Source organism: Serpula lacrymans, assembly GCF_000218685.1.
Source record: "Serpula lacrymans var. lacrymans S7.9 unplaced genomic scaffold SERLAscaffold_9, whole genome shotgun sequence".
NCBI lineage: Eukaryota > Fungi > Basidiomycota > Agaricomycetes > Boletales > Serpulaceae > Serpula > Serpula lacrymans.
Genome location: NW_006763298.1, coordinates 199,943 through 221,630, shown reverse-complemented (window position 1 = coordinate 221,630; position 21,688 = coordinate 199,943). Strand labels below are relative to the sequence as shown.

At 47.0% G+C, this 21,688-nt stretch overlaps 11 protein-coding genes across 11 annotated transcripts; 7 read left to right on the top strand and 4 right to left on the bottom strand.

Moving 5' to 3' along the window:
• Window positions 1–818: 818 nt before the first annotated feature.
• Window positions 819–1,436, bottom strand: SERLADRAFT_393348 (uncharacterized protein; the record flags this gene model as incomplete). The annotated part of the gene is given in 4 exon segments (XM_007319939.1): window positions 819–958; window positions 990–992; window positions 1,011–1,062; window positions 1,122–1,436. Coding segments are annotated over 3 exon segments (182 nt in total), but the record flags the coding sequence as incomplete, so codon positions are not given.
• A 944-nt stretch (window positions 1,437–2,380) lies between these two features.
• On the top strand, window positions 2,381–2,753 carry SERLADRAFT_393347 (uncharacterized protein; the record flags this gene model as incomplete). Its single annotated transcript, XM_007319938.1, has 2 exons — window positions 2,381–2,462; window positions 2,527–2,753. Coding segments are annotated over 2 exons (309 nt in total), but the record flags the coding sequence as incomplete, so codon positions are not given.
• Window positions 2,754–3,362: 609 nt separating this feature from the next.
• On the top strand, window positions 3,363–4,298 carry SERLADRAFT_439524 (uncharacterized protein; the record flags this gene model as incomplete). Its single annotated transcript, XM_007319937.1, has 5 exons — window positions 3,363–3,512; window positions 3,571–3,727; window positions 3,790–3,814; window positions 3,873–4,068; window positions 4,122–4,298. The coding sequence occupies 5 exons, from the start codon at window positions 3,363–3,365 to the stop codon at window positions 4,296–4,298; spliced, it is 705 nt and encodes a 234-aa protein (XP_007319999.1).
• Window positions 4,299–4,840: 542 nt separating this feature from the next.
• Window positions 4,841–5,417, top strand: SERLADRAFT_471147 (uncharacterized protein; the record flags this gene model as incomplete). Its single annotated transcript, XM_007319936.1, has 1 exon — window positions 4,841–5,417. The coding sequence occupies one exon, from the start codon at window positions 4,878–4,880 to the stop codon at window positions 5,115–5,117; it is 240 nt and encodes a 79-aa protein (XP_007319998.1).
• Window positions 5,418–6,715: 1,298 nt separating this feature from the next.
• SERLADRAFT_471143 (uncharacterized protein) lies at window positions 6,716–7,329 on the bottom strand (the record flags this gene model as incomplete). The annotated part of the gene is made up of 2 exons (XM_007319935.1): window positions 6,716–6,981; window positions 7,044–7,329. Coding segments are annotated over 2 exons (501 nt in total), but the record flags the coding sequence as incomplete, so codon positions are not given.
• Window positions 7,330–7,847: 518 nt separating this feature from the next.
• Window positions 7,848–8,367, top strand: SERLADRAFT_393340 (uncharacterized protein; the record flags this gene model as incomplete). Its single annotated transcript, XM_007319934.1, has 3 exons — window positions 7,848–7,917; window positions 7,978–8,239; window positions 8,308–8,367. Coding segments are annotated over 2 exons (200 nt in total), but the record flags the coding sequence as incomplete, so codon positions are not given.
• A 2,040-nt stretch (window positions 8,368–10,407) lies between these two features.
• Window positions 10,408–11,449, top strand: SERLADRAFT_471141 (uncharacterized protein; the record flags this gene model as incomplete). Its single annotated transcript, XM_007319933.1, has 4 exons — window positions 10,408–10,712; window positions 10,766–10,995; window positions 11,083–11,193; window positions 11,258–11,449. The coding sequence occupies 4 exons, from the start codon at window positions 10,475–10,477 to the stop codon at window positions 11,282–11,284; spliced, it is 606 nt and encodes a 201-aa protein (XP_007319995.1).
• A 123-nt stretch (window positions 11,450–11,572) lies between these two features.
• Window positions 11,573–13,180, bottom strand: SERLADRAFT_416385 (uncharacterized protein; the record flags this gene model as incomplete). The annotated part of the gene is made up of 2 exons (XM_007319932.1): window positions 11,573–12,943; window positions 13,003–13,180. 2 exons carry the CDS (start codon window positions 13,138–13,140, stop codon window positions 11,741–11,743), a joined length of 1,341 nt encoding a protein of 446 aa, XP_007319994.1.
• Window positions 13,181–13,394: 214 nt separating this feature from the next.
• Window positions 13,395–14,777, top strand: SERLADRAFT_471133 (uncharacterized protein; the record flags this gene model as incomplete). The annotated part of the gene is made up of 6 exons (XM_007319931.1): window positions 13,395–13,503; window positions 13,557–13,738; window positions 13,801–13,833; window positions 13,886–14,016; window positions 14,081–14,092; window positions 14,175–14,777. The coding sequence occupies 6 exons, from the start codon at window positions 13,483–13,485 to the stop codon at window positions 14,630–14,632; spliced, it is 837 nt and encodes a 278-aa protein (XP_007319993.1).
• Window positions 14,778–15,193: 416 nt separating this feature from the next.
• On the top strand, window positions 15,194–19,469 carry SERLADRAFT_450501 (uncharacterized protein; the record flags this gene model as incomplete). The annotated part of the gene is made up of 11 exons (XM_007319930.1): window positions 15,194–15,400; window positions 15,465–15,785; window positions 15,842–16,019; window positions 16,067–16,543; window positions 16,601–16,656; window positions 16,711–16,812; window positions 16,867–16,994; window positions 17,050–18,694; window positions 18,747–18,941; window positions 18,998–19,135; window positions 19,189–19,469. The coding sequence occupies 11 exons, from the start codon at window positions 15,194–15,196 to the stop codon at window positions 19,303–19,305; spliced, it is 3,564 nt and encodes a 1,187-aa protein (XP_007319992.1).
• Window positions 19,470–19,471: 2 nt separating this feature from the next.
• On the bottom strand, window positions 19,472–21,677 carry SERLADRAFT_371048 (uncharacterized protein; the record flags this gene model as incomplete). The annotated part of the gene is made up of 13 exons (XM_007319929.1): window positions 19,472–19,559; window positions 19,615–19,758; window positions 19,809–19,940; window positions 19,993–20,074; window positions 20,129–20,318; window positions 20,374–20,378; window positions 20,446–20,560; window positions 20,615–20,730; window positions 20,787–20,935; window positions 20,999–21,149; window positions 21,198–21,235; window positions 21,346–21,430; window positions 21,497–21,677. 13 exons carry the CDS (start codon window positions 21,675–21,677, stop codon window positions 19,472–19,474), a joined length of 1,476 nt encoding a protein of 491 aa, XP_007319991.1.
• Window positions 21,678–21,688: the final 11 nt, after the last annotated feature.

The window sequence follows — 21,688 nt, the reverse complement described above, 5'->3', positions numbered from 1 at the left end:
CAGGAACCTTGACTATTATGTTAAAATCTGGCGTGTGAAAGAATAGGAATAACTCCAATGAGTACTCACATGCCTTGACCCTCTTTTGTCAGCCGCTCAATAAATTCTCCTCTAAAGGCTCCATCACCCAACATCTCGTTCAATTGTGTCCGTAAGCAGATGCGGTCTGTGATATAGTTGCGTACATCATCTTCATGCGCACTGATATCCATGTGAAGAGCATCACGAAGGACCACCTTGATCAATGACATGTCACGAGAAGTCACCAACAAGCTACCTTCCAGAGATTTCAGACAGCGCAGTATCTCAGAACGAGTATCATCATCCTCGGTAACTTCGTCTAACGCGTCGACAACGATGAAGACCTGGGAGTATTGTTTGATTTCGTCGATCAAAGTGTCGCGAACCTCGGATAGAGTTGGACGAAAGTCTTGTTCTCGATGACGTTTGAATTTACTTTTGATGCGCCCGAACGTTTGGGGGAAGTCTTGTACAAGCTGCTTCAGCAGGCTTGCAACAAGGTTACAAGCAGTTTGCCTTGAACGGTCGTTATAGCTGCAATAAGCGTAAACCACAGCCACATCGTCCTTTTTGTTCTTCTCGAGATGGTTAATGATGTATGATCTAGTAGAGGCGTACGTGATGACTGCTTAAGATAACTGATTTGCTGCAGGACTTACGCAAGAACAGTCTTCCCGGCACCCGCTAGTTGATTCGGCATATTAGGGAAAGGACCATGTAAACCGCGATTATAATTTATGATACTTACGAATCCCAGGGCACCAAAGCGTTTTCACATCTCCTTTCTGCCACAATTTGAACCTCTCATCATCGAGCACCCATCCTCCCGTTCCCTCTCGCCAAGTCTCACGAACTTCGCTCTGCCTTTGACGAAAATTCAGAGGAGACAGCCAGTTTTCGAATTCCTGGCGTTCTTTCAAGGTAGCCGAACTATCAACTGCATTATAATCAGACTACATTCAGGCCGAAGACGAAAATATATCATACAGTTATCTTGAGTATAGTGTTTGATCGTCGTTTGATTTGTTTGATAGGCATGGACTTCATTGTAAATATATTAGACTACTTTCAAGCCACCGGGGAAGATATATTGTCCTTACCGTTATCTTGAGTATAGTGGTTCAGCGTGTGAATTGCTTGAAAGGCATGGATTTTGTTGTTGATTTGACAGCCATGGACGTCGTTGTTTATTTGATAACCATTGCCATAAACTTCGTTGAATTTGCCATACCGAGCGTCGACAGGATTAGATGGCTGATTTGTTTCAGGGCCATGGTCTTCGTTGTTGGTTTGATAGCCATGGTCATGAACGTCGACAGAGTTAGACTGTTGATTTGTTTCAGGGCCATGGTTTTCGTTGTTGACTTGATGGCCATCGCCATGGACTTCGTTGAATCTACCATAGCGAGCGTCGACAGAATGAGATCGCGCCACCATGCCCTTGACATCAACACCGCCAACACGCGAGAGCGAGGACCCCGGAACACTCATGTCACTTGTGAGGTCTCGACGAATAGAAACGACCTGCTAGCCTGCACGAGGGCGAGGCGGGCGGGCGGGTGGCTGGCAGCGCCAGTGAACTGAGATTCGATGTTTCTGCGATCGATGGGGCGAAGATACTCTAGTTTATCATATAGCGTGGACAAATAGAAGAGAAAATGTGGTTACATATAGGCTGTGCAAGTTTAATTTACGACTTGACGCCCACCATACTGATAATTATAATGGTGATGACTGGGACCCATGGCATGGATCTCGGCATATTCCTTATCAAGGACGTCTGTCAGTATCTTTGATTTACTGCAATAGACTGATCTTATATCTGATAGCTACAGGACTGATATTCATGATCTTGGAATGCTTCAAACGCACGACTATCAGCGGAATTAAAGTGCGTAGTCCACAGATACCTTTTCAGCAGGCGCTGACATTGACAATACCCGGAATGTCTTGCCAGGCCAATGTGTTTGACTACATGTTCATCTAAGATGCAAAGTATACGCGTTTCATCGGTCTTCATGTCGCGGCCAAGGTATGAGAAATCTACAATTATTCTCTGTATCCTGATAGCAGCCAAACACAATTTGCAGTTATCAAACGCCGTCCAAGGAAGCTTCCTCACTTGTGTCCTCAATGTTAGCAGAGGATACTTGGATATCGTACATGCGATGAGTCTCACTGCCGGTATATCACGAGGCTGCTTTCTTCACCATTTTCGTTAAATATGTCACTGACAATACTGCCAAGCAAACGATACCCTTCTCGAATCACACATTTAGATAGTGCCTTTCCGAAATTGTTATGACCAGCTGGCCTACCAATAAAGTTTGCCTAGCGTCAATTTCAGGCATAACCAAGTTACTCTCATCCCCTCATCTACCCCAGATCAACTACAGCAATAGTTCAGTGCCTATACCTACACCAAATACATTACTCCCCGAGTGCCTGCGATATGTCAGTCCAATCGCCACTCAAGAGAAAGTGCACGTCTTTGCCCACCTAAAGGATACCTTGTTGATGACTTCCAGATCGTATCCTGCCCAGTGGACTTTGCGGACCTTGCTGTCATCAAACTGGCGAAGACTGAACTTTATCTTCAAACGCGCGATGTCTTTTGCTCCAATGGATTCGTGTACGCTATCAACTATGGATACACGCAAGCTCAGGTTATTGTTCTCTATTTCTTCAGTTCTTTTTTGCAATTGAGCGTGGGATCCGTCCTATTGAAATAAGCTAGTTTTGGAAATTTTGGAATGATACACCTTCATCAAACAGCGAGCAGCAAGACTACGGTTGTGGTGAGCAATCTAAACTAACGGTGATGCGTATGGTCTCTCCCGTCCGTGTCGAACGTGATATGGCATCAACATGAATCTTGTCGATCCACTAACCGCAGAGATTTCGTTTTCACACCCACAGACAGGGGCAGGAACCAGCTAATACATTTTTCGGATCATGCAAACGCTCACCGTGATTTTGAAGACTTCGCTCGAATGGTAATCTATCTCACCCTTGAAGCATACTGCTATCACCGTGTAAGCTTAGTTAATCAAGCTCTACATATCATCAAAACATCGACCTCCTCAGCTCGCGTTTGAACTCCACAAACGCAGGACGCGTTCTTCGTTCATACATGATCAGCAGTCTTCTTTATGAAATTACTTCCTTGGAAACCTTGACTTTGGAAACCACCCCACCTCACCTGGCTTCAAATATGGTGACTAACTAGATAAACATCCCTGGTAGCTTGATGAACCTCACCACTTCACGATTCCAAATATCATCAAGACGCTAGAGCGGAACTAACACGAACCTCCAGCCATCTTCGCACTCAGCGAACGATGACTATAACTGTGTCGCTGATTTGGTGGCGCAGGCTCGCACTGTCGATGCTCGCCACAGCACCTTCAACGAAATTCACGGTCAGTAAATCAACATCACCGGAGGTCTCACATACATCGACCCAATCCACAAAGGCCCTTGGGCTTACCGTATTTCTATCCTACAGTGATACCTATACAATGCGAATAACCAGCTCGTGACCCCCAGCAGCTTGTTACATGGCTCTCTCCCCTCAACTTCCGACAAACCCAGAACGACATTTATGCAAACCGTCAAGAATGGACTTGTGGCTGGGTATTCGAGGAATACAAGTTTAAGGAGTGGCATCAAGGGAATACGAAAACACTATGGTGTCCTGGGATTCGTAGTAGTCTTCTCATCACCACACAATGGTCTTTTAGTTAGCTAATGGATTCAATCTACTAGCTGGTTCTGGGAAATCCGTTCTTGCGTAAGCACCTCGTCAAACATCAGATATTCATCTTTGTTAAAATCATAGACTTTTCCAGATCATCCATGGTCAAATTTCTTGCCGAACAACATAAAACCGATGGCATCGCTATGTCTTACATCTATTGCAACTATAAAGACAAAGCAAGGCAGGCAGTGTCTGACCTTCTCGCAAATCTTTTGAAACAACTTGTTGAAGGCTATATTTCCACTTTCTACAGCGTTAAATCCAGTACCACTATCACGAACAATATAGTTTTCGCCCAAATCTATCTGAGTTTCATGATACACTGATCTCGGAAATACAGTCGTTTTCCAGGGTCTTTGTTATTGTGGATGTTATGGACGAAGTTCCGGAGGATGGCCACGTCCCTTATGAGCTACTCTGTAGGCTCAATGCGCTCGGAGCTAGTTTACTGGTGACTTCGCATGACATCGCGCCAATTGGTGACCTTCTTTGTGACGCCCAACGTATGGACATATGAGCACATACAAGCGATATACAAAAGTATATTGAAAGCCGTATCCATCTAGGGACACGACTGGGCAAGTGTGTAGCTGGCGATTTTCAACTAAGAGCAGAGATTTTTGAGCAGATCGGCAGGTGACACGTTAACCCTGAATCTTGCTCAATCTGATATTTGACTTCAGGTTTTTTTTACCTCGCCTACAATTGGACTTGTTAGCTTCCACACTTACCCGTTAGGCCGTCACAGATGCTCTAGTGTTTGTCCATGGAGATGAAAAGTGTTTATGATGTATCGATGAGCCGGATTAACGATTTGGACGAGGATCTTCGCTCATTCGCTACAAACACTCTCCTGTGGATAACCAAAAGCTCTCCAATCATTATCGGTTTTGGAGCTTCGATACGTCCTAGATTTTTCAACAGACAAGCCCAAAAGAAGTGAGGGTGATCTATTGGACGAAGCCACTATACTTGAAGCCTGTGTTGGCCTGGTTGCTGCTGATAAAAAGCAATCTGTATTCCGTTTAGTTCGTGAGTTTTCTGGCTCGTAACTCTGATTTTGTTTGCATCTAATGATTATTTCCACAAGACTACAATGCACAACAATATCTCGAGAAATATACATCATAGTCGTGTTGGAATCCTCATGCAAGGATCAGGGATCACCAGCGAACGCCTAAGGATTTTATCATCGTTATTGACATTCCCCCCATTTCCAAATCGCCTCTATAGATGGGAGTGGTTATCCGGCGGCAGGGCCTTATATCACTATGCAGCTACACAGTGGGGTCATCATGCACGTAGTGCTGTTGAAGAGATGGTCATTCCGGATTAGCTGGTGGCTACTGTTGAACTCTTGGACCTTGACACGTGTCCATACTTTGAGTTCGCCTCCGCTTTGTCCCTCACCAATAGCAGCTTGACAATCTCCTCATGCCCCTCCTTAGCTGCTTTCAAGAGCGGTGTTTGACCGTCATTATCCTTCGAGTTCACCTGCACTTTGTTCATTGCCAACAGCAACTTGACAATCTCCACATGCCCCTCCGAAGCTGCGTGCATGAGCGGCGTCCAACTGTCATTATCCTTCGAGTTTACTTTCACTTCGTCCCTTGCCAACAGCAGCTTGGCGATGTCTACATGCCCTCCCGAAGCTGCGTGCATGAGCGGCGTCCAACCGTCGGCATCCTTCAAGTTCACCTCCACTTTGCTCATTGCCAACAGCAACTTAACGATCTCTATATGCCCCTCCGAAATTGCGTGGATGAGCGGCGTCCAACCGTCATCATCCTTTGAGTTCACTTTTACTTCGTCCCTTGCCAACATCAACTTGACGATGTCTACATGCCCCCCCGAAGCTGCGTGCATGAGCAGCGTCCAACCGTCATCATCCTTCGAGTTCACCCCGACTTCGTCCCTTGCTAACAACAGCTTGACGATCTCCGTATGCCCCTCCGACGCTGCGTGGATGAGCGGCGTCCAACCGTCTTTGTTTCTTGAGTTCACTTTCACTTCGTCCCATGCCAATAGCAGCTTGACGATTTCCACATGCCCCCCCGAAGCTGCTTGCATGAGCGGCGTCCAACCACCATTATCCTTCGAGTTCACCTCCACTTCGTCCCTCGCCAACAACCGCTTGACAATCTTCACGTATCCATCCCTAGCCGCTAGCGAGAGCGGTGTCGAACCATACATATCCTTTGGGTCGGCATCTATGTCATCCTCTGCCAATAGTACTCGAACAACCTCTATCCTCCCATTCGCAGCTGCGATACTAAGCGGTGTGTCATCCTCATCATCATCATTCCTCGAATTGACGTCAAAACCTCGATCAAGCAGTACCTTCACCACTCTGGCATGCCCTTCTTCTGCAGCAACGTACAGTGGCGTTCTATTCCAGTCGTCTCTTCGATCGAAAACGGTGCCTTTCCCCAGCAAGTAATCGATAGTCTGATAAAGACCAAAGTAGGCACACAGATGCAATGCTGATCCCCCGTGGAAGTAACGAGTGCCATGTATGCGTTTCAGAGCATTCTTAACGTTTGCGTCACTACGTAAAAATTTGCGAATCACTGTCGCATTTTTCTCCTCGACCCGCCCACGCGCATGGTGACCCCAATCTTGTCGAGCATAAACAAGGAACTTATTATTTTTTGATTTTTTCTCGGGACGTGTGTTTTTTGGTGAGATAGAGAGAGCAGCTAGGCATATTTTAGTTATTTGCGCTTGGGGGTCTGGAAAAGCCCAATCTCCACGATTTACGAGATATTCCTGAGCAGAGTAATCTGATGAACACAAATTTAAGCAATAACATTTGGATCATGCGCCAGACTACAGACTACTTACGAACCAAACGACATACATCGTTCTCTCCGTCTTTTTTGCCACCAGCAACTAATATACCAGCACAGGCTTCCATTATCGCCGCTTTATCCACCAGGTCATCAGCACTGAACTCACGTAGACCAGTTGATAATGCTAGAGCTTCCTGGAGCTCGGTGAACAACAGCGGTCGCAAGGCAAAAACAATCCACGTGAAGGCTTTCTTAGCCAGTTCTCCATGTGGACCTTCATCTATCCGTTTCATAGTTTCGTCGTAAGCACTCCCCACCTCCTTGGGGAGATTATCAATAGCGAGTCGAACTTCATTTCGAGTAAGTTTATGTGCTAGTAGATCCACATGTAAACGAGATAGCAAAAACCTAGATTAGCACGTTAAAATCCGGTGTAGGCAAGCATGAGAATAGCTCTAATAAGTGCTCACATGCCTTGACTCTCCTTTGTCAGCAGCTCAATGATTTCTCCTCTAAAGGAACCAGCACCCAACATCCCGTCTAATCGTGCCGATAAGCGAATGCGGTCTGTGATATACTTGCGTACATCATTTTCGTGCGCATGAATGTCCATGCGAAGAGCTTCGCGAAGGACTGCCTTGATCGATGATATGTCACGAGAAGTCACCAATAGGCTACCTCCCAGAGACTGCAGACAATGCAGCATCTCAGAACGAGCCGCGTCATCCTCGGAAATTTCGTCCAAAGCGTCAACGACGACGAAAACCCGGGAATATCGTTTGATTTCGTTGATTAACATGTCGCGAACCTCTGGTAGAGTTGGACGGAAGTTTTGTTCTCGATGACGTTTGAATTCATCTTTGATGCATCCAAACGTAGCAGAATAATCTTGGACAAGTTGTTTCAATAGGCTTGCAACGAGATTGCAAGTAGTTTGTCTCGAACGGTCCTTGTAGCTGCAATAAGCGTAGACCACAGCCACATCATCCTTTTTGTCCTTCTCAAGATGGTCGATAATGTAAGACCTGGTAAGAATGCATGATAGTGATCGGGATGAATCCCAGTGACCAGTCGCTAGACTTACGCAAGAACGGTCTTCCCAGCACCAGCTAGTCGACTCGGCATATCAGCAAAATGGACCATGTTGATTTCGACCGCAACATTATACTTACGAATACCAGGGCACCAAAGGGTTTTCACATCACCTCTTAGCCACTGCCTAAATTTCTCATCCTCCAGCACCCATCCTCCCGTTCCCTCTCGCCAAATTCCACGAACTTCGCTCTGCGTTTGACGAAAATTCAGAGGAGAGAGCCAGTCTGTGAGTTCCTGGCGTTCTTTAGCTGGATTATCGAACGGGCTACATTATACGATGTTCGTGCCACTGAAGAAGATCAATCGCACCATTATGTTGAATATAGGTGTTGATTGTCGTTCTATTTATTTGAGGGCCGTGTATTTCATTGTTGACTTGATGACCATTGCTGTGGACTTCGTTGAATCTACCATAGCGAGCGTCGACAGAATGAGATCGCGCCACCATACCCCCGACGTCGCTGACAGAGGACACCGGAACACTCATGCCACTGTCGAGGTAGACAAAAAAAACGGCCTGCTAGTAAACTGGAACTTGAACTCGACACCTCTGCGATGCGGAGAAGATATACTGCATGTGCACGGGTGAGAAGAGGAAATGTGGTTACAACCTTAACTTATCCACGACTTGACGCTTACCATATTGATAATGGCGATGACTGGGACAACCATGGCATGGATTTAGACAGCTTTCTTCTCAAGGGCGTCTGTCCACAAATGGACCTTTTCAGTAAGCGCTACTAGTAACAATTACTCGAATTCATGCCCTATTTATTCATTTCTGCGACCCCTTTTCGTTTCTTCTTGTCCTTCATCAACGTTTTGCCAGGCCAGCGTGTCCAAATCAAGGTCTGAATACATTTTCATCTAAGATGCAAGGTATATACACGTTTTGTTAGCCTTCATGGTTCGCAGCCAAGGTATGAGAATTCTACAGTCATTCTCTGTATCATGATAGGATAAGAGCCGAGCACAACTTGCAGTTGATAAACACCATCCAATGAAGCTTTCTCACTTGTATCCTAAATGCTAGCAGAGGATATCTTCACATCCACAGACGCCGCCAGGGACAGGAACCAACTAATATAACTTCCGAACCATGTAAACGTTCACCGTCACTATGACTGAAAGTTTCGCTCGAATCCTCCTATCTGGTCTTCAAGTACATATCGCATGGGACGAAGATGTTACAGAGTCCAAGTCAACACCAGGACGTGCAACCAAGGTTTGATACTGCAAACCTGAAGCTTGAAGCTCAAAGCTTAAAGGCTGGATAGACAAACTCAGATCCTTACCAACCTCAGTTCGAGTCTGAATTCCACAAACACAAACCGTGTTTTTTGTTCATAGGAAGTACATTATCAGTACAATTTTATTTTTGAGATTACCTCCTTGGAAACCTCGACTTCGCTTGAAATTACTCCTCCTCACCCAGCTTCAAATAATACGGTAACAAGCTAGATATACATCCCTCCCTCACCCACCTCTCCCCTCTTTTTCTTGGCTACATCCTTTCCCGCTCCTCCTGTTGTCTCTTCGTCACGCTCCTCCCACGGCGTCACCTTCTGGCCCAGGACACCGAGTAACAGTGCGTGGACGGCGCGCATCGTATCAACCGACCAGAGACTGGGACTTTCGAGCGTCGATGCAGAGGAAGGAGCGAGCTGGGTTGGGGCAGGAGGTGGGATTTGGGGGTTAGGGAGAAGGAGGAGGGTACTTGGAATGGGCGCCGGTTTGACAGGTTGGGATGACGGTGACGTCGATGGCGAGAAGGCGCCGAAGTGGAGGATGGACAGGAAGGAGGCGGACGTAGATTGAAGGAGGTTGGGTAGTGCGAAGAGGTGAACTGCGGGGCCCTATTTGTTTTTATTATTTCATTTCCGCGTAAAAGTGGATTAGTTGGCAGTAAGCAAATTATCTTATGAAGGAAAATATAGAAGAGTATACTGACCAGATTGGGGGTGCAGTTTGCAGAGAGGTATCGTATGGGAGGATCAGCGGATGGATTTGGGTCCGGATCTGTAGATATGTAAGTTCGCGTGGAGTACGAATCTAGGAGTACGACGCTGGGGAAAGGGAGTCAGTTGAACACCGAGACAAAACTCATGAAACCACTCTTTTGGCGAAATCGTACCTGGTGGGGTTTAAGTGATTTAACACGGCTTCTGCATAGGTGTGCATCGCCCATAGGGGCAGACGGACCATAATCTCTGACATGAGGACGACGGTGGATGTCCATGAGGGCACGAATAACAGTCCTACCTGCATTTCCATCAGCACCATGATAATATTTCCAGCAGGGAGAAAATAGATAATATGTATCATGCACGTTGGAACTACAGTCCACCGACACGCACCTGCTTTTCATTGACGTACACCGCGCCTAGCTGTTCACCGAGTCCAGCACCTCTAGCCCAAGCGAGACCAGCTGGGCCTGAACCAATGTAGAGAGACGTGTTGGAAGGGATTTTACCGACGATCTTGATGGTTGGCGATGGCTGGGTTGGGGAAGAAAGAGAAGGACGTGGTGCGGGATTGTATTCGTCTTCCTCGTCATCTGATTCGAGTGCGTGTCGGGGTGGTGCCGTATCTTGGAGGGGATCCACGTCCTATATGATGCGTTGTTATGATCAACAATGTGCATGAATGCAATCGTAGACTGTGATAAGCTCACCATTGCGTTCTAGTAGTTCTTACCTGAGTTGGTATTACAGCATGCGCACCTGAGTCTGTGGCGCTACAATAACTTGAACAATCGCAGTCATCACCTCTAATCACAGTTGCTACTACCTACTACAACGACACGATGAAGATCTTTTCGCTCTCAATTCTCTTGACGACTTCCTCAGGCCCGAGCACGCTGCTCTCGACAGCGTCTGACCTTTCCTCGTTCTCGTTCTACCAGCGCGGCTCCGTTGCAGAGTTCATGACCTTCTTCTCTCGCACTGTCGTCGAGAGGACACAAGCCACCCAGCGGCAGAGCGTACAAGAAGGCAACTACACTGCACATGTTTGGAACAGAGGCGGCCCAGAAAATATTGCAGGTATCGTATTTCTCTTTACCTCGCTGTCACTCGTTCTAACATGTTCGTCGCAGGTATCATCATCACGGACCATGAATACCCTGTCCGCCCCGCTTTCTCGCTTATAGCGAAACTGCTCGATGATTTCATCACTAAAGTTCCTCAGTCGACCTACACCACCTCTGCTGCTCCCTCGATACCCTTCCCAGAAATCGAAACTTATCTCCAGAAGTACCAGGACCCCCGCCAGGCTGATGCTATCATGCGAGTACAACAGGAACTAGATGAGACGAAGATCGTGCTCGTACGTCCTCCCACATATCTTTATTTCTCCCATCGCTCTCCACTACATTGAGTTGCACCGATTGCTAATCCAACGTCTCTTCTATAGCATAAAACCATTGAATCGGTTCTGCAGCGTGGAGAGAAACTGGACAATCTCGTAGACAGGTCACAAGCGTTATCTGCACAGAGCAAGATGTTCTACAAGACCGCTAAGAAGGTCAGTCAACCTCTCCTCCATTTCGTTTCCTATTGCCTATCACCCAACTCATGCCCTCGTCTAGCAAAACTCCTGTTGCGTCATTATGTAATGGGCAACCTGCTTCCACTGTCCACCTTATCCACACTGTCCCACCCATAACTGTACATTCATAAATGAGACAGACGATACACTACCTACCTACAGTGCTCACGAATTATATGTTTTCACGCCTTTGCTTGGTGTGCGTAGGTCTTAAACGAACCCATGCCACCCTTTGCTCGCATGAAAGAATCTACCTTCCAGAAAGCAATCGGCAATATATCACCACCAACCAATCATACATTGTAGGCAGCGTGAATTTTAACCGTTATCATCGTCATACTTATTGCGAAGTCCCAAACTGTCAGTCAGTACTTGTACTGATATTGTCACATTATCATCGAACTGCAAAGTATATCTAAATTATCTGAGTGAAGTGTCCTGCAGTAAAATGTATCATTCTTCCAACTGTGTGATCCTTCTAAAAATCTAACTGAACAACCACACAACATAATTCCAATAAATATTAGAGCAAAGAAAATCCGCCAAAATCCAAATAGGCTTCCTCCAACGACAACTTGCGCACGACTAAAGCTTCGACGATGAGTCTAGTACCTCCTGTTTCTTCGCCAACAGTGCTGTTTACACCTTCACGGGCGTAGGAAACCGGTGGAGAATGCATGGACTCTCTATCGACTCCGGATGCACACACCAACAGCTCAGGAGGTAACGTAGAATCAACGGACTGCGGCTCCACAGTGACATGCAGAGATTCCAACCTTGCCACCAAACCAGCTGAGATTTCGTCTACCACCTGTCCCTCCCTCTCATGACCCTCCACTCCAGCCAGTGGGCCAGCTCGCTCAGTCGGTACGTGGGTTAGCAACGCCACTCGTTTCGCATCTCGTCTACGGTCCCTCCCGAACCGCCGGTTGAGCGCCTTTGGTTGCTGCTTGGCCTGCGCACCATTGGTAATATCTGTGGAGTGGGGGGGTGCAAGTTGATGTACGTGGTGTGGAGCCTTTTTGGTTTTGGTGTTCACCATCCGCTTATCATGCTTAGTTTGTGGGGAAGTCGCCATGGTTGTCCCTGTACAGGCTATGTGTGCGCGCCGGCGCATTGGGCGTGGTTTGTATACTGATGCGATTTCGAGATTCACTGAGAAGGGCGCTGGATCACACACGGAACCTCCTACTCCGTCTAGGACCTCAACTTCTGATTCTGCGTCCATGGTAAAGATAGCCAATAGGGAATCATCCGCCGACTTGTTCTTCGCTTCGGCGTCAGAACGAGGCTTCTGAGGGGAGATTGGATCGTCGTCTACATCTGTAACGTCGGTCGTCGAAAGATCCGTTTCAAAGTCAGCATCCGTAGTAGACGTAGCCGAGTCATCTTCAACTGACAGCATCAGCGATTCTCTCTCGCGTCTATGCTTAATGCCCCAGCGGTCGCCTGGTGAGCCGTTCGAGTCGGCGAGCTCAGCGGGCACTTCAACTTCTTTCACGACGATGACAGAGGCGCCGATCTCTCCGGCCATCATTTCTAGAGTTTCTAGGGATTCTTCGAGCTGGATTCGTGGAAGGCCGACGAGTGCACCTGAATCGGCTACGCCGAGTTCGTAGTATGCCTGTCCACCACCTTCGAGAAGTCGCCACTTGAGTTGCGTAACGAGGCGGGCGAAACGGGCGGGGGAGGGCGAGAGTAACTGCAGCTTGTACTCTACATTTCCCTGGGACAATAAGAGAGTAAATAAGCTATTCTCGGTGAGAAACATAGAGGAAGGCTCACCTCTTCAGCTTCTGGTACGAGTTTAGGTATGTTGCGCTGTAGAGTTTCCCTCTCCCTCGGCGGTGACGGGGGTGTGGAAATGAGCGAGTCCCATGGACTGGGTACGCGTGGGCTCTCAGACTCTGATTCGCCAAACATGAAGTCAAGAAACAGGCAAGAAAATATAAGTTTATGGATGATTCAGAGTGGTTGTGTATAGGCAGATATTCGAGTGACCATGGTATTCGATACAACACTGGTTTTCGTTCTGTGTGGTATTAAGGAGAAAGTAGAACAGCTTGACTGGCGCTCAAAGTAAAGGAGCGATGACTCTATCTGTCACGTGAGAGTGTGAGAGCCACTTTCTAAACGTGTAGTTGTGGCCACGAAAGACGGCATGAGCGGCCCTCAAAGCGGTTATTCAGTATAAGCACTTGACCTGCAACCACCATCCTTTCGCAGTACAAGGTATCACTTTCTTTGGTGCAGACAGCATTCCTCATGGCTCCTGGAACGTCCTCAGTAAGCCGCCTAAGTACTTCTCCTCACGCTTTAACCCAGGCTTCCTATGACAGATGACTGTGAAACGAATTCACCGCGAAGTAGCTGACGTGAAGAAGGAAGATTTAGGTGCCATCACTCTCGCGCCGTCCGCTGACAACCTGTTTCATTGGAAGGGATCCATTCCAGGTCCACAAGGCAGCCCATACGAAGGAGGCGTCTTCAATGTGGACGTGTATCTCACTCCTGACTACCCGTGAGTTGCTCACCGCGAAGGTACACCTTGTCGTCCTCACACTTATTTGAATTTCTCGCCAGATTCTCTGCTCCAAAAGTTACGTTGACCACTCGGTATGCAACCAATTTCCTTTTTTAAATAGCCTAAACTGAGTGGGATGCATAGCATATATCATATGAACATATCCGACAGAGGAAACATATGTATTGATATCCTGAAACACAACTGGTCGCCTGCACTGTCGCTATTCAAAGTAATGTTATCACTTTCGTCACTTCTTACAGACCCAAATCCTCGTGCGTATCTATGTTCTACATAATCAGGTTCACGTGCTGATATTTAGTTGGACTTCTCAAACAGAGGATCCACTGGGTAAGCCAATCCAACGCTCATTTAGCGTTGCTCTTATGCTCATTTGGGTCTTGTGGCTTCGTGCTCCCACTTTCCCCATCAGTTCCTTCCATTGCAACCGAGTTTATACGCAATAGAGAAATGCACGATCGCACTGCACGGCGCTGGACCGAATTATATGCACTTCCTCCTCCCATAGTCGCTACATCTTCGTCCAGTACCTCACCATCAACCTCGACGACAGCAGGTAGCAAACTCAAAGGCAAGGAAAAGGCGCCTTCAATTACCCGTTCTTCAACTTCAAGGATCAGTACCAGCGCCAGCGCCACACAAGCCGAAACGATTACACTATCAGATTCAGAAGACGACGCCCCCGTTTCGTCGACGACTAGTTCCTCTCGCTTATCGGGGAAGAAACGAAAACGAAACGTAGAAGTGGTAGATATAGACCTTGTGGGTGATGAGGTTAGGAATCCAAAACGCCGGGTGGGAGGAAGTGGAGGAGGGATTTCTGGGAGGGAGGCTCAGGGTACTGGGGAAGTGATTGTCATCGAAGATTGATTTGGCATTGGAACATTATGTGTTCGGGCATAGAGCATAAATATCGGCCATAATTAGGGCTAGGGCTAGCTTGGCTTTCTGTCAGCGACGGAACTTTGCAGGGGAATAAGTTATTTTGTTGTATGCAAAATGTTAGCGATGAGTTCAATACACGTTTTCGCCACGGGCTTCAGCTTTCCTTGCGAATGTTTTGCAGCGGGCTGGCCTTTTTATCTTACTTGCCTTATTTGGAAATCGGGCTTTGCCGCCAAGTTTTTTTCGTTGGTCACTGGTACGGCCAGAAAAGCTTACCAGAACTATCAAACAGTCTTGTGTTCTCAGTTTCCAAACATCTGTCATCGCAACTATGGCCAAAAGAAAACGAGGAATGGATAAGACAGCCACAAGCCACAAAGTGAGTAGTACTCTGGTATTTTTGCAGGACAGAAATTCACGAAACACTAGAAGCATCGAGCACCAGTAGAAGATGTGAAGGACATTGACGTGGGAGCTGGAATAGATGATGAGGATATATTAGAAGGAAGCGAGGTAGGCAGTGGACCAGCGGAGGGTGATGAAGTAATGCAGGGAGATGGTTCGGAGGGGGCCGATGAGGATGAATGGGGAGGCTTTGGTGAGGATGATGAAGAGGAACAAGATTCCACCACAGTTGTCGCGCAGGCTGAGCATGGAGGGTCGAATAACAAGTCAAAGCCTCCCACTGGACAAGAACTCCGGGCCATACAAGACGCGTCACTTTTATACCGATCCAACTCTTTCAAACTACAGGTAAGTCTTTCCGGGTTACGAAATGATAGGGATATGGCTGACAGACATCTTGGCGTTCCCTTAGATTGATGCGCTTCTCCCTAATGTACGACCAAAAGGATCCCAAAAATCCCCACTTGACCATTTCTTGATGACGCTGCACACATTCTTAAGGTCTCTCCCTTCAATACCAGCTCAACATCCTCTTCTTGCATACAAATCCCTTGGAAAACAAGGTGTCGCTGTACCATATACCTTGCCATTCCCAACGCGGGAAACAAAATGGAAAGTCACCTTCGAAAAGCCTACTGATATCACTTTAGTGGGTAGCTGGGCTAATAAGATCAGCGTGAAGGGAAAAGATGACAAGCATTTCGGAGTTGATATAGCTGTCGAAATGCCCGAGGTGAGTGAACAGGCACTCTAATATATTGTATATTGAAAACTTTGGGTGTTTTACAGAGTCTATTCCAAGAAAAGGACTACCTGGATGGGAGATTTTTCTTCAAGAGGTCGTATTATTTGGCAACAATTGCTGCTGCCATTCAAGACGAAAAAAGTGCACTCAATGTTGAGGTGTTTTACGAAGCAGCGCTTAATGATCCTCGATTGACGACCATTGTGCTTCGTCCGCATAAAGGTAACATATATATATTTCGTTCCTATATACTCTAACAAGTCATCTAGATGACAGCCAGAGCGATTTCTCCAACCTACATGCTCAAGTTCGCATCATTCCCGTTCTCCCATCGCCCTCTCCAATCCCGTTCCATCGACTTTCTCCCTCTCATACTAATATCCGAACCAGCTCAGACGACCCTGCGGAGACCCAACTCTCAACCCCCCTATACAATACTACACTACTCCTGTCATCGTTACCTAAAGCGGACCTTCTTACTAATCACAAGCTGAAGGAAATATCTCCCGCTTTCCAGGATGCTGTTATGCTTCTGAGAGTATGGGCGAACCAGCGGGGATATGGAGAAGGATCCCAGCTGTGCGTGAGGGGTTTTGAAGGCAAGGGATTTTGGTGGGCTGCTTTACTGGGGTTGCTTATTCTGGGCGAGGAACCAAGCAGCACAGGTAAAACGAACGTCCGTCAAAAGCCTTTGGGGCGGGGGTTGAGTTCATATCAACTTTTCAAAGCAGCTCTTTATTTCCTATGTAAGCGACAACTTAATTATTGTTTTTCCATGACAGTGATAGATCTATGTCCAATAGCCAGACATGAATTCAGCAAAAGTGCTATATTCGTCAAGTCGAGTGAAGGTCACACTGTATGTATCCATGTTGGAATTTGGACAGACCACTAACGTGAATCTATACGATAGTTCCCACCAGAAGAATACGTTCATCACCACTCCGCCGTTTTCGTCGATTCATCATCGAGGGTAAATATTTTGGCCAATGTACCTCTGGGTTCTCTTGAATTGGTGCGAAATTTCCTTTGCAAGGAATTCCCATTATTTACGGCGTTGCTCGCATAGCTCAGACATGATGCAAGGAAAACTCTTGAGATCTTGGATCATCCAACATCCACGTCAGATGATCCGTTTACGCAAGTTTTCTTGAGGGAACAACGTCATTTGTCTACACGGTTTGATGTCGTCCTTCGGTTGGTCTTTGAACACACATTCACTCGACGTTACCTGATCTGTATTTGTATGCAGCGTCGAGCTATCACGCGCTAAGCTTTCGTCATCTGTCGCCAGTTCCTCCGAGTTGGACCACGGTTCATCGGACAACGCCCTTTTGTCATCGCTATCAACTGTTCTGCATCATGGGCTTGGTAATCGTACACAGGCCGTAGTACTTCTTCACCCGTCGTCTGAAGTCAGGCTAATATCTGAAGTTTACCCTTCGCGGTTAACCTCCATCTACGTCGGCTTGATTTACGACTCGGACCATGCTTTCAGGCTGGTTGATCATGGCCCTTCCGTCGAAGACCAGGATTCGGAAGAAGCTAAACAATTTCGTAATTTCTGGGGAGAGAAGGCCGAGCTTCGACGGTTCAAGGATGGTAGGATTACTGAAAGCGTCGTTTGGGAGGTGAAAACGTCAGATGAACGAGCCCATATCCCAAGCATGGTAGTTCGTCACTTACTGGGACGGCACTTCAGTCTCGTAAACGAGGACATCCAAACCTGGCAGGCACAATTCGATTCATCACTACACTTTCCCGATTCAGTCTTGGATCTCCACGAGTCGTCTCGAGGATCGACTGGTTTCAAAGCTGCCATATCTGCGTTTGATAATATTGTGAAAGGTCTGAAAGCCCTCGATGACCAACTGCCTTTGGCGTTGCTCAACGTGAGCCCCGTCTCTGAATACTTGCGATACACTAGTACATTCAGTCCACTTCCTATACCTGCTTCCTCGTCATTGGCACTTCCTGAACCGTTACGCTATTTACCGCCAATGGACATCATCCTTGAATTTGAAAAATCAGCCAAGTGGCCAGATGATTTACGGGCGATACAAAAAATGAAACTCGCCTTTTTTGAAAGCATAGCAACTGTTATCATGAAAGCGATGGGTGGTGTGAAGGCCACTGTGGTTGTCGGGGAGACGTCAACAAAAACGTCTGCCATTCAAGACCAAGCTTCGCTTGAGATCATGACACCCCAAGGCTGGGCATTCTCTGCACGGATATGGCACGATAGGGAAGCAACGCTTCTTGACCGCATCATTAATGACAAACCACGCAATCGTAAAGTTGGCCAGATTACCGACGTCGAGCATAACCCAGAACTTCACGAAGCGCGACAAGCCAAAGAATTATACACCCGCCGTTTCATTCATGCTCCTCAACACCATCGCGCCATCAACAACCTCTGTCATCGATTCACTGCATTCGCAGGAACTGTCAGACTAGTCAAACGTTGGTTGGCCTCTCACTGGCTCTTGCAGTGCCATGTCAGCGAGGAGGCAGTAGAAATTATCTGTGCACACATATTCCTTAGTTCTGATGGTGTGGGAACGTCCGTGACTGATGCTAGTGCTTGCGTTCCTAGGAGTAAAGAACGTGGGTTTGCCCTGGTCGTTGAATACTTGAAGGAATGGGAATGGGAGAACCCTTTGTTCGTTCCGCTGTATTCTACGAAGGATTCTATTGTATCAACGAAACCAACTGGTGCTGTCGTATCTGCATCCTCGCGAGGCGTGTGGTTTATCTCTACAGAACAGGATACGGAGGGTCGTGTTTGGACTGCTGGTGGACCAGACTTGATAGTAGCGCGTAGAATTCGCAGTTTGGCGGTAGCAACCTGGGATTTTTTGTGTGGGATTGAGAATAGCAGTGGCTTTACCGTGAAGGTATATCGTCTCATCCTCTTGCTATGTCATAGAGTTCATATGATATCCACAGGACCTCTTCATTCACCCTACTGTTCACTACGATATCATCATTGAGCTAAACTCTAGCGTTCTTCCCCGTTATTTCCAAAACGTGGTTGCCGACCCTGGTGTCTGGTCAAGGAAAAACGTTTCTCAAGGTAGCGACATGGGCACTGTGGTGCGCCCAGGATTCGATCCTGCCCGACTCTTCTTCAATGATCTTGCGGTTTGTAGTGGCCCATCCTACTCAAAGTTGTATTATCTAATTTCCTGTTGTAATAGCGCACATATGGGGAGACATTGAAGTTTTTCTATGACCCCTACGGCGGTAACCGCATAGGAGCAGTATGGATACCTACCTTGAAAAATCCCAGACTGTTTAGAGTCCTAGGAGGATTCTCCAGTATACCAAACAAAAAGGTGGGAGGTTATACGTATCAGTCCTATAACTATTCTTAAACGTCATTCTAAAGGAGAATGAGAAAGCTAAAGATAAAGGACTAGTCGTTCTTAACGAACGTGCCGTACTGGACGAAATCGAGAGGCTAGGCGCAGGTTTGATCGAGAGGATCGTGCTTCAGAATTCTTGATACATCGTCATGCGCATTAGTCTCTCACCATATAAAAGCCAGAAAGCACGTCCCGTGCTGAACGCACTCGAAGCTAAATGCTGAACGTTTTGATTAAAGCACATGTATTAACTTACAATATTCATAGATGGCTATATACAATAGGAGATGAAGTATACGCTGAACCCTAGGCAACGAGGTCTGCCGTCTGTTTAATAATCGCTTTCGCAGACTCAGAGCGGGGTGTGATGGTAAACCCAAATGGTTTCGGATGACTGTTAGGCCTGACCGATTAGTTCTCTTTCGCCCATAACGCTACCGGCAACTTACCATATCATACCTGATTCGAAGGCAGCTTCCGTCTTGATTGGGCGTCCATTTTCATCGAAGCCAGGAGATATATCGAATACTGTCAATAGACAAGCTACGGAGATCCAAAGTTGGGCATCAGCCATGAAGCGCCCTGGGCAAATGCTGTATTTTCCTAATCAGAAAAAGCCAACGGATATCGCGTTGCTACTTACCGCCTTCCATAGCCAAATGCCGCTGTGGCCGGGTCAAGTGCGGTGTTGTCTTCCTCTCCGTCTGCTGTTAGAAAACGTTCTGGCCAGAATCTCATCGGTTGGGAATAATTCCTCTCATCGTGCAGTATTGTCCTGAAACCCATGATTATTGATCGAGTTGTTAAATAAATTACGAAGGACGTACCAGGTGTTGCCAATGATGGTCGTCCCAGCAGGGATGAAATAGCCCTCGTAAACATCATCACTAGTGACCATATGAGGTAGACCTAACAGTCACAGTTATGACTGATAAACCTCAGAAAGTATTGATATGCTCTCACCAAGAGGAGCAACAGGATTCCACCGTAACACTTCCTTCACAATTGCGTTGATGTAAGGTAAAGTTGGCCTATCATTGAAATCTGGAAGACGACCCGGCCCAATGACAGAATCCAGTTCTGCCCGTGCTTTCTCTTGGACATCGGGATGAAGCACCATTGCAAGGAAAAATGACGATAATGATGACACCTCCTGCAACGAATCAGTTAGTAAGCTTGAAAACAGGGAAATGGACCAAACACAGTACACTTTCTGCGCCAGCTACACGACGAATCACTGTTATCATTATCTCAGGCACACGCAAAGGAAGTGTTCTCACCAGCATAGGCTAAACCTGCGCAGCCCCTGATAGTTTCTACTTGGTCCTCGGTATTTTCCTTGTCCAGATCGTTGATGAGGTTTGAGACAAAACACGGGGATGCTTTTCCATGGGACTACGAAAAGATGTATGTGCTCGTGTCCCATTAACTGATGAACAATGAACTTACCAGCGCATTCTGAACAGCCTCAAAAGGCGCATCTCGCATTTCAAGAACAGCTTTCTTCCAAGCTATAGCTTTACGTTGAAACCCAGCCCCGGGCATCCATGCCGGGACATATTTCACTGTAAATGGAGTACTTAGTACCTGATGAAAACGGAAATTTACGACATCCACGTACAAAAGGGGAGGACGTCGACGAGGAATGCACCGGGAGCTGCGGCTTTCGCCATCCCATCAAGGGCTTTCTCAGCAATGTCGATGTACCTATCATTACGTGGTGCGATTTCGATGCCGTAAATCACGTTCATGATGACGCTAGCCGCATTACTAGCATAGATAACGATAAGTACGAAAATATCGATCATACTAGTTGCCTTCGGAAATACTCACTGACGCAGGTGCTCGATCAGATCGCTTGGGGCGTCGAGGATGTTGCGAAGGAGTGCATGTGCCTCCTTGCGCTGCACAGGCCAGTACGTGGGAGCAACGGCAGGTCGGAACTGGCGCTCGAACATTTTCCTGTGCTTCCGCCAGCGTTCACCTATAATTGATTAGACTATCAAGATGTACAATGAATTGGCCGACCTACCATATGGCATATGGCCGAAACTCCAGTCCCAACCCATCCTGACAGGCACCGTGATTGTCAGCGGCCTCATTGTGAGGATACAACATCAAGTCAAACGTACAGATCATTTATCATTGGTAAAGAATTACGGTCGGAATAATTGGTTGACCGCTTCTCGAATAGATCATTTGCTATCTGTGTAGAATTAACAAAGAGCAGGTGGCGACCAAGAACATTTGCATAGACTAAGTCGCCTGGTATAGCGAGCAGCATCAAGAATGAGGATATTGGGAGTAACTATCATAGATCGTGGCACATACCATATCTCTTCGCCCAGTCATTATAAGTTGCAGCCTCATTCTTTAGAGGGAGGTCTCGAAGATTGCCTATCAACGGTAGGGGTTTAGGGCCTGGAGGTAGAGGAAGTGCACTCTTTTTCTTTCGAGTCAGCAAATAGAGCACAAGCGTAGCCAACGGCAAGAGCAGGAGTATGTGTCCCATAATGGCGAATA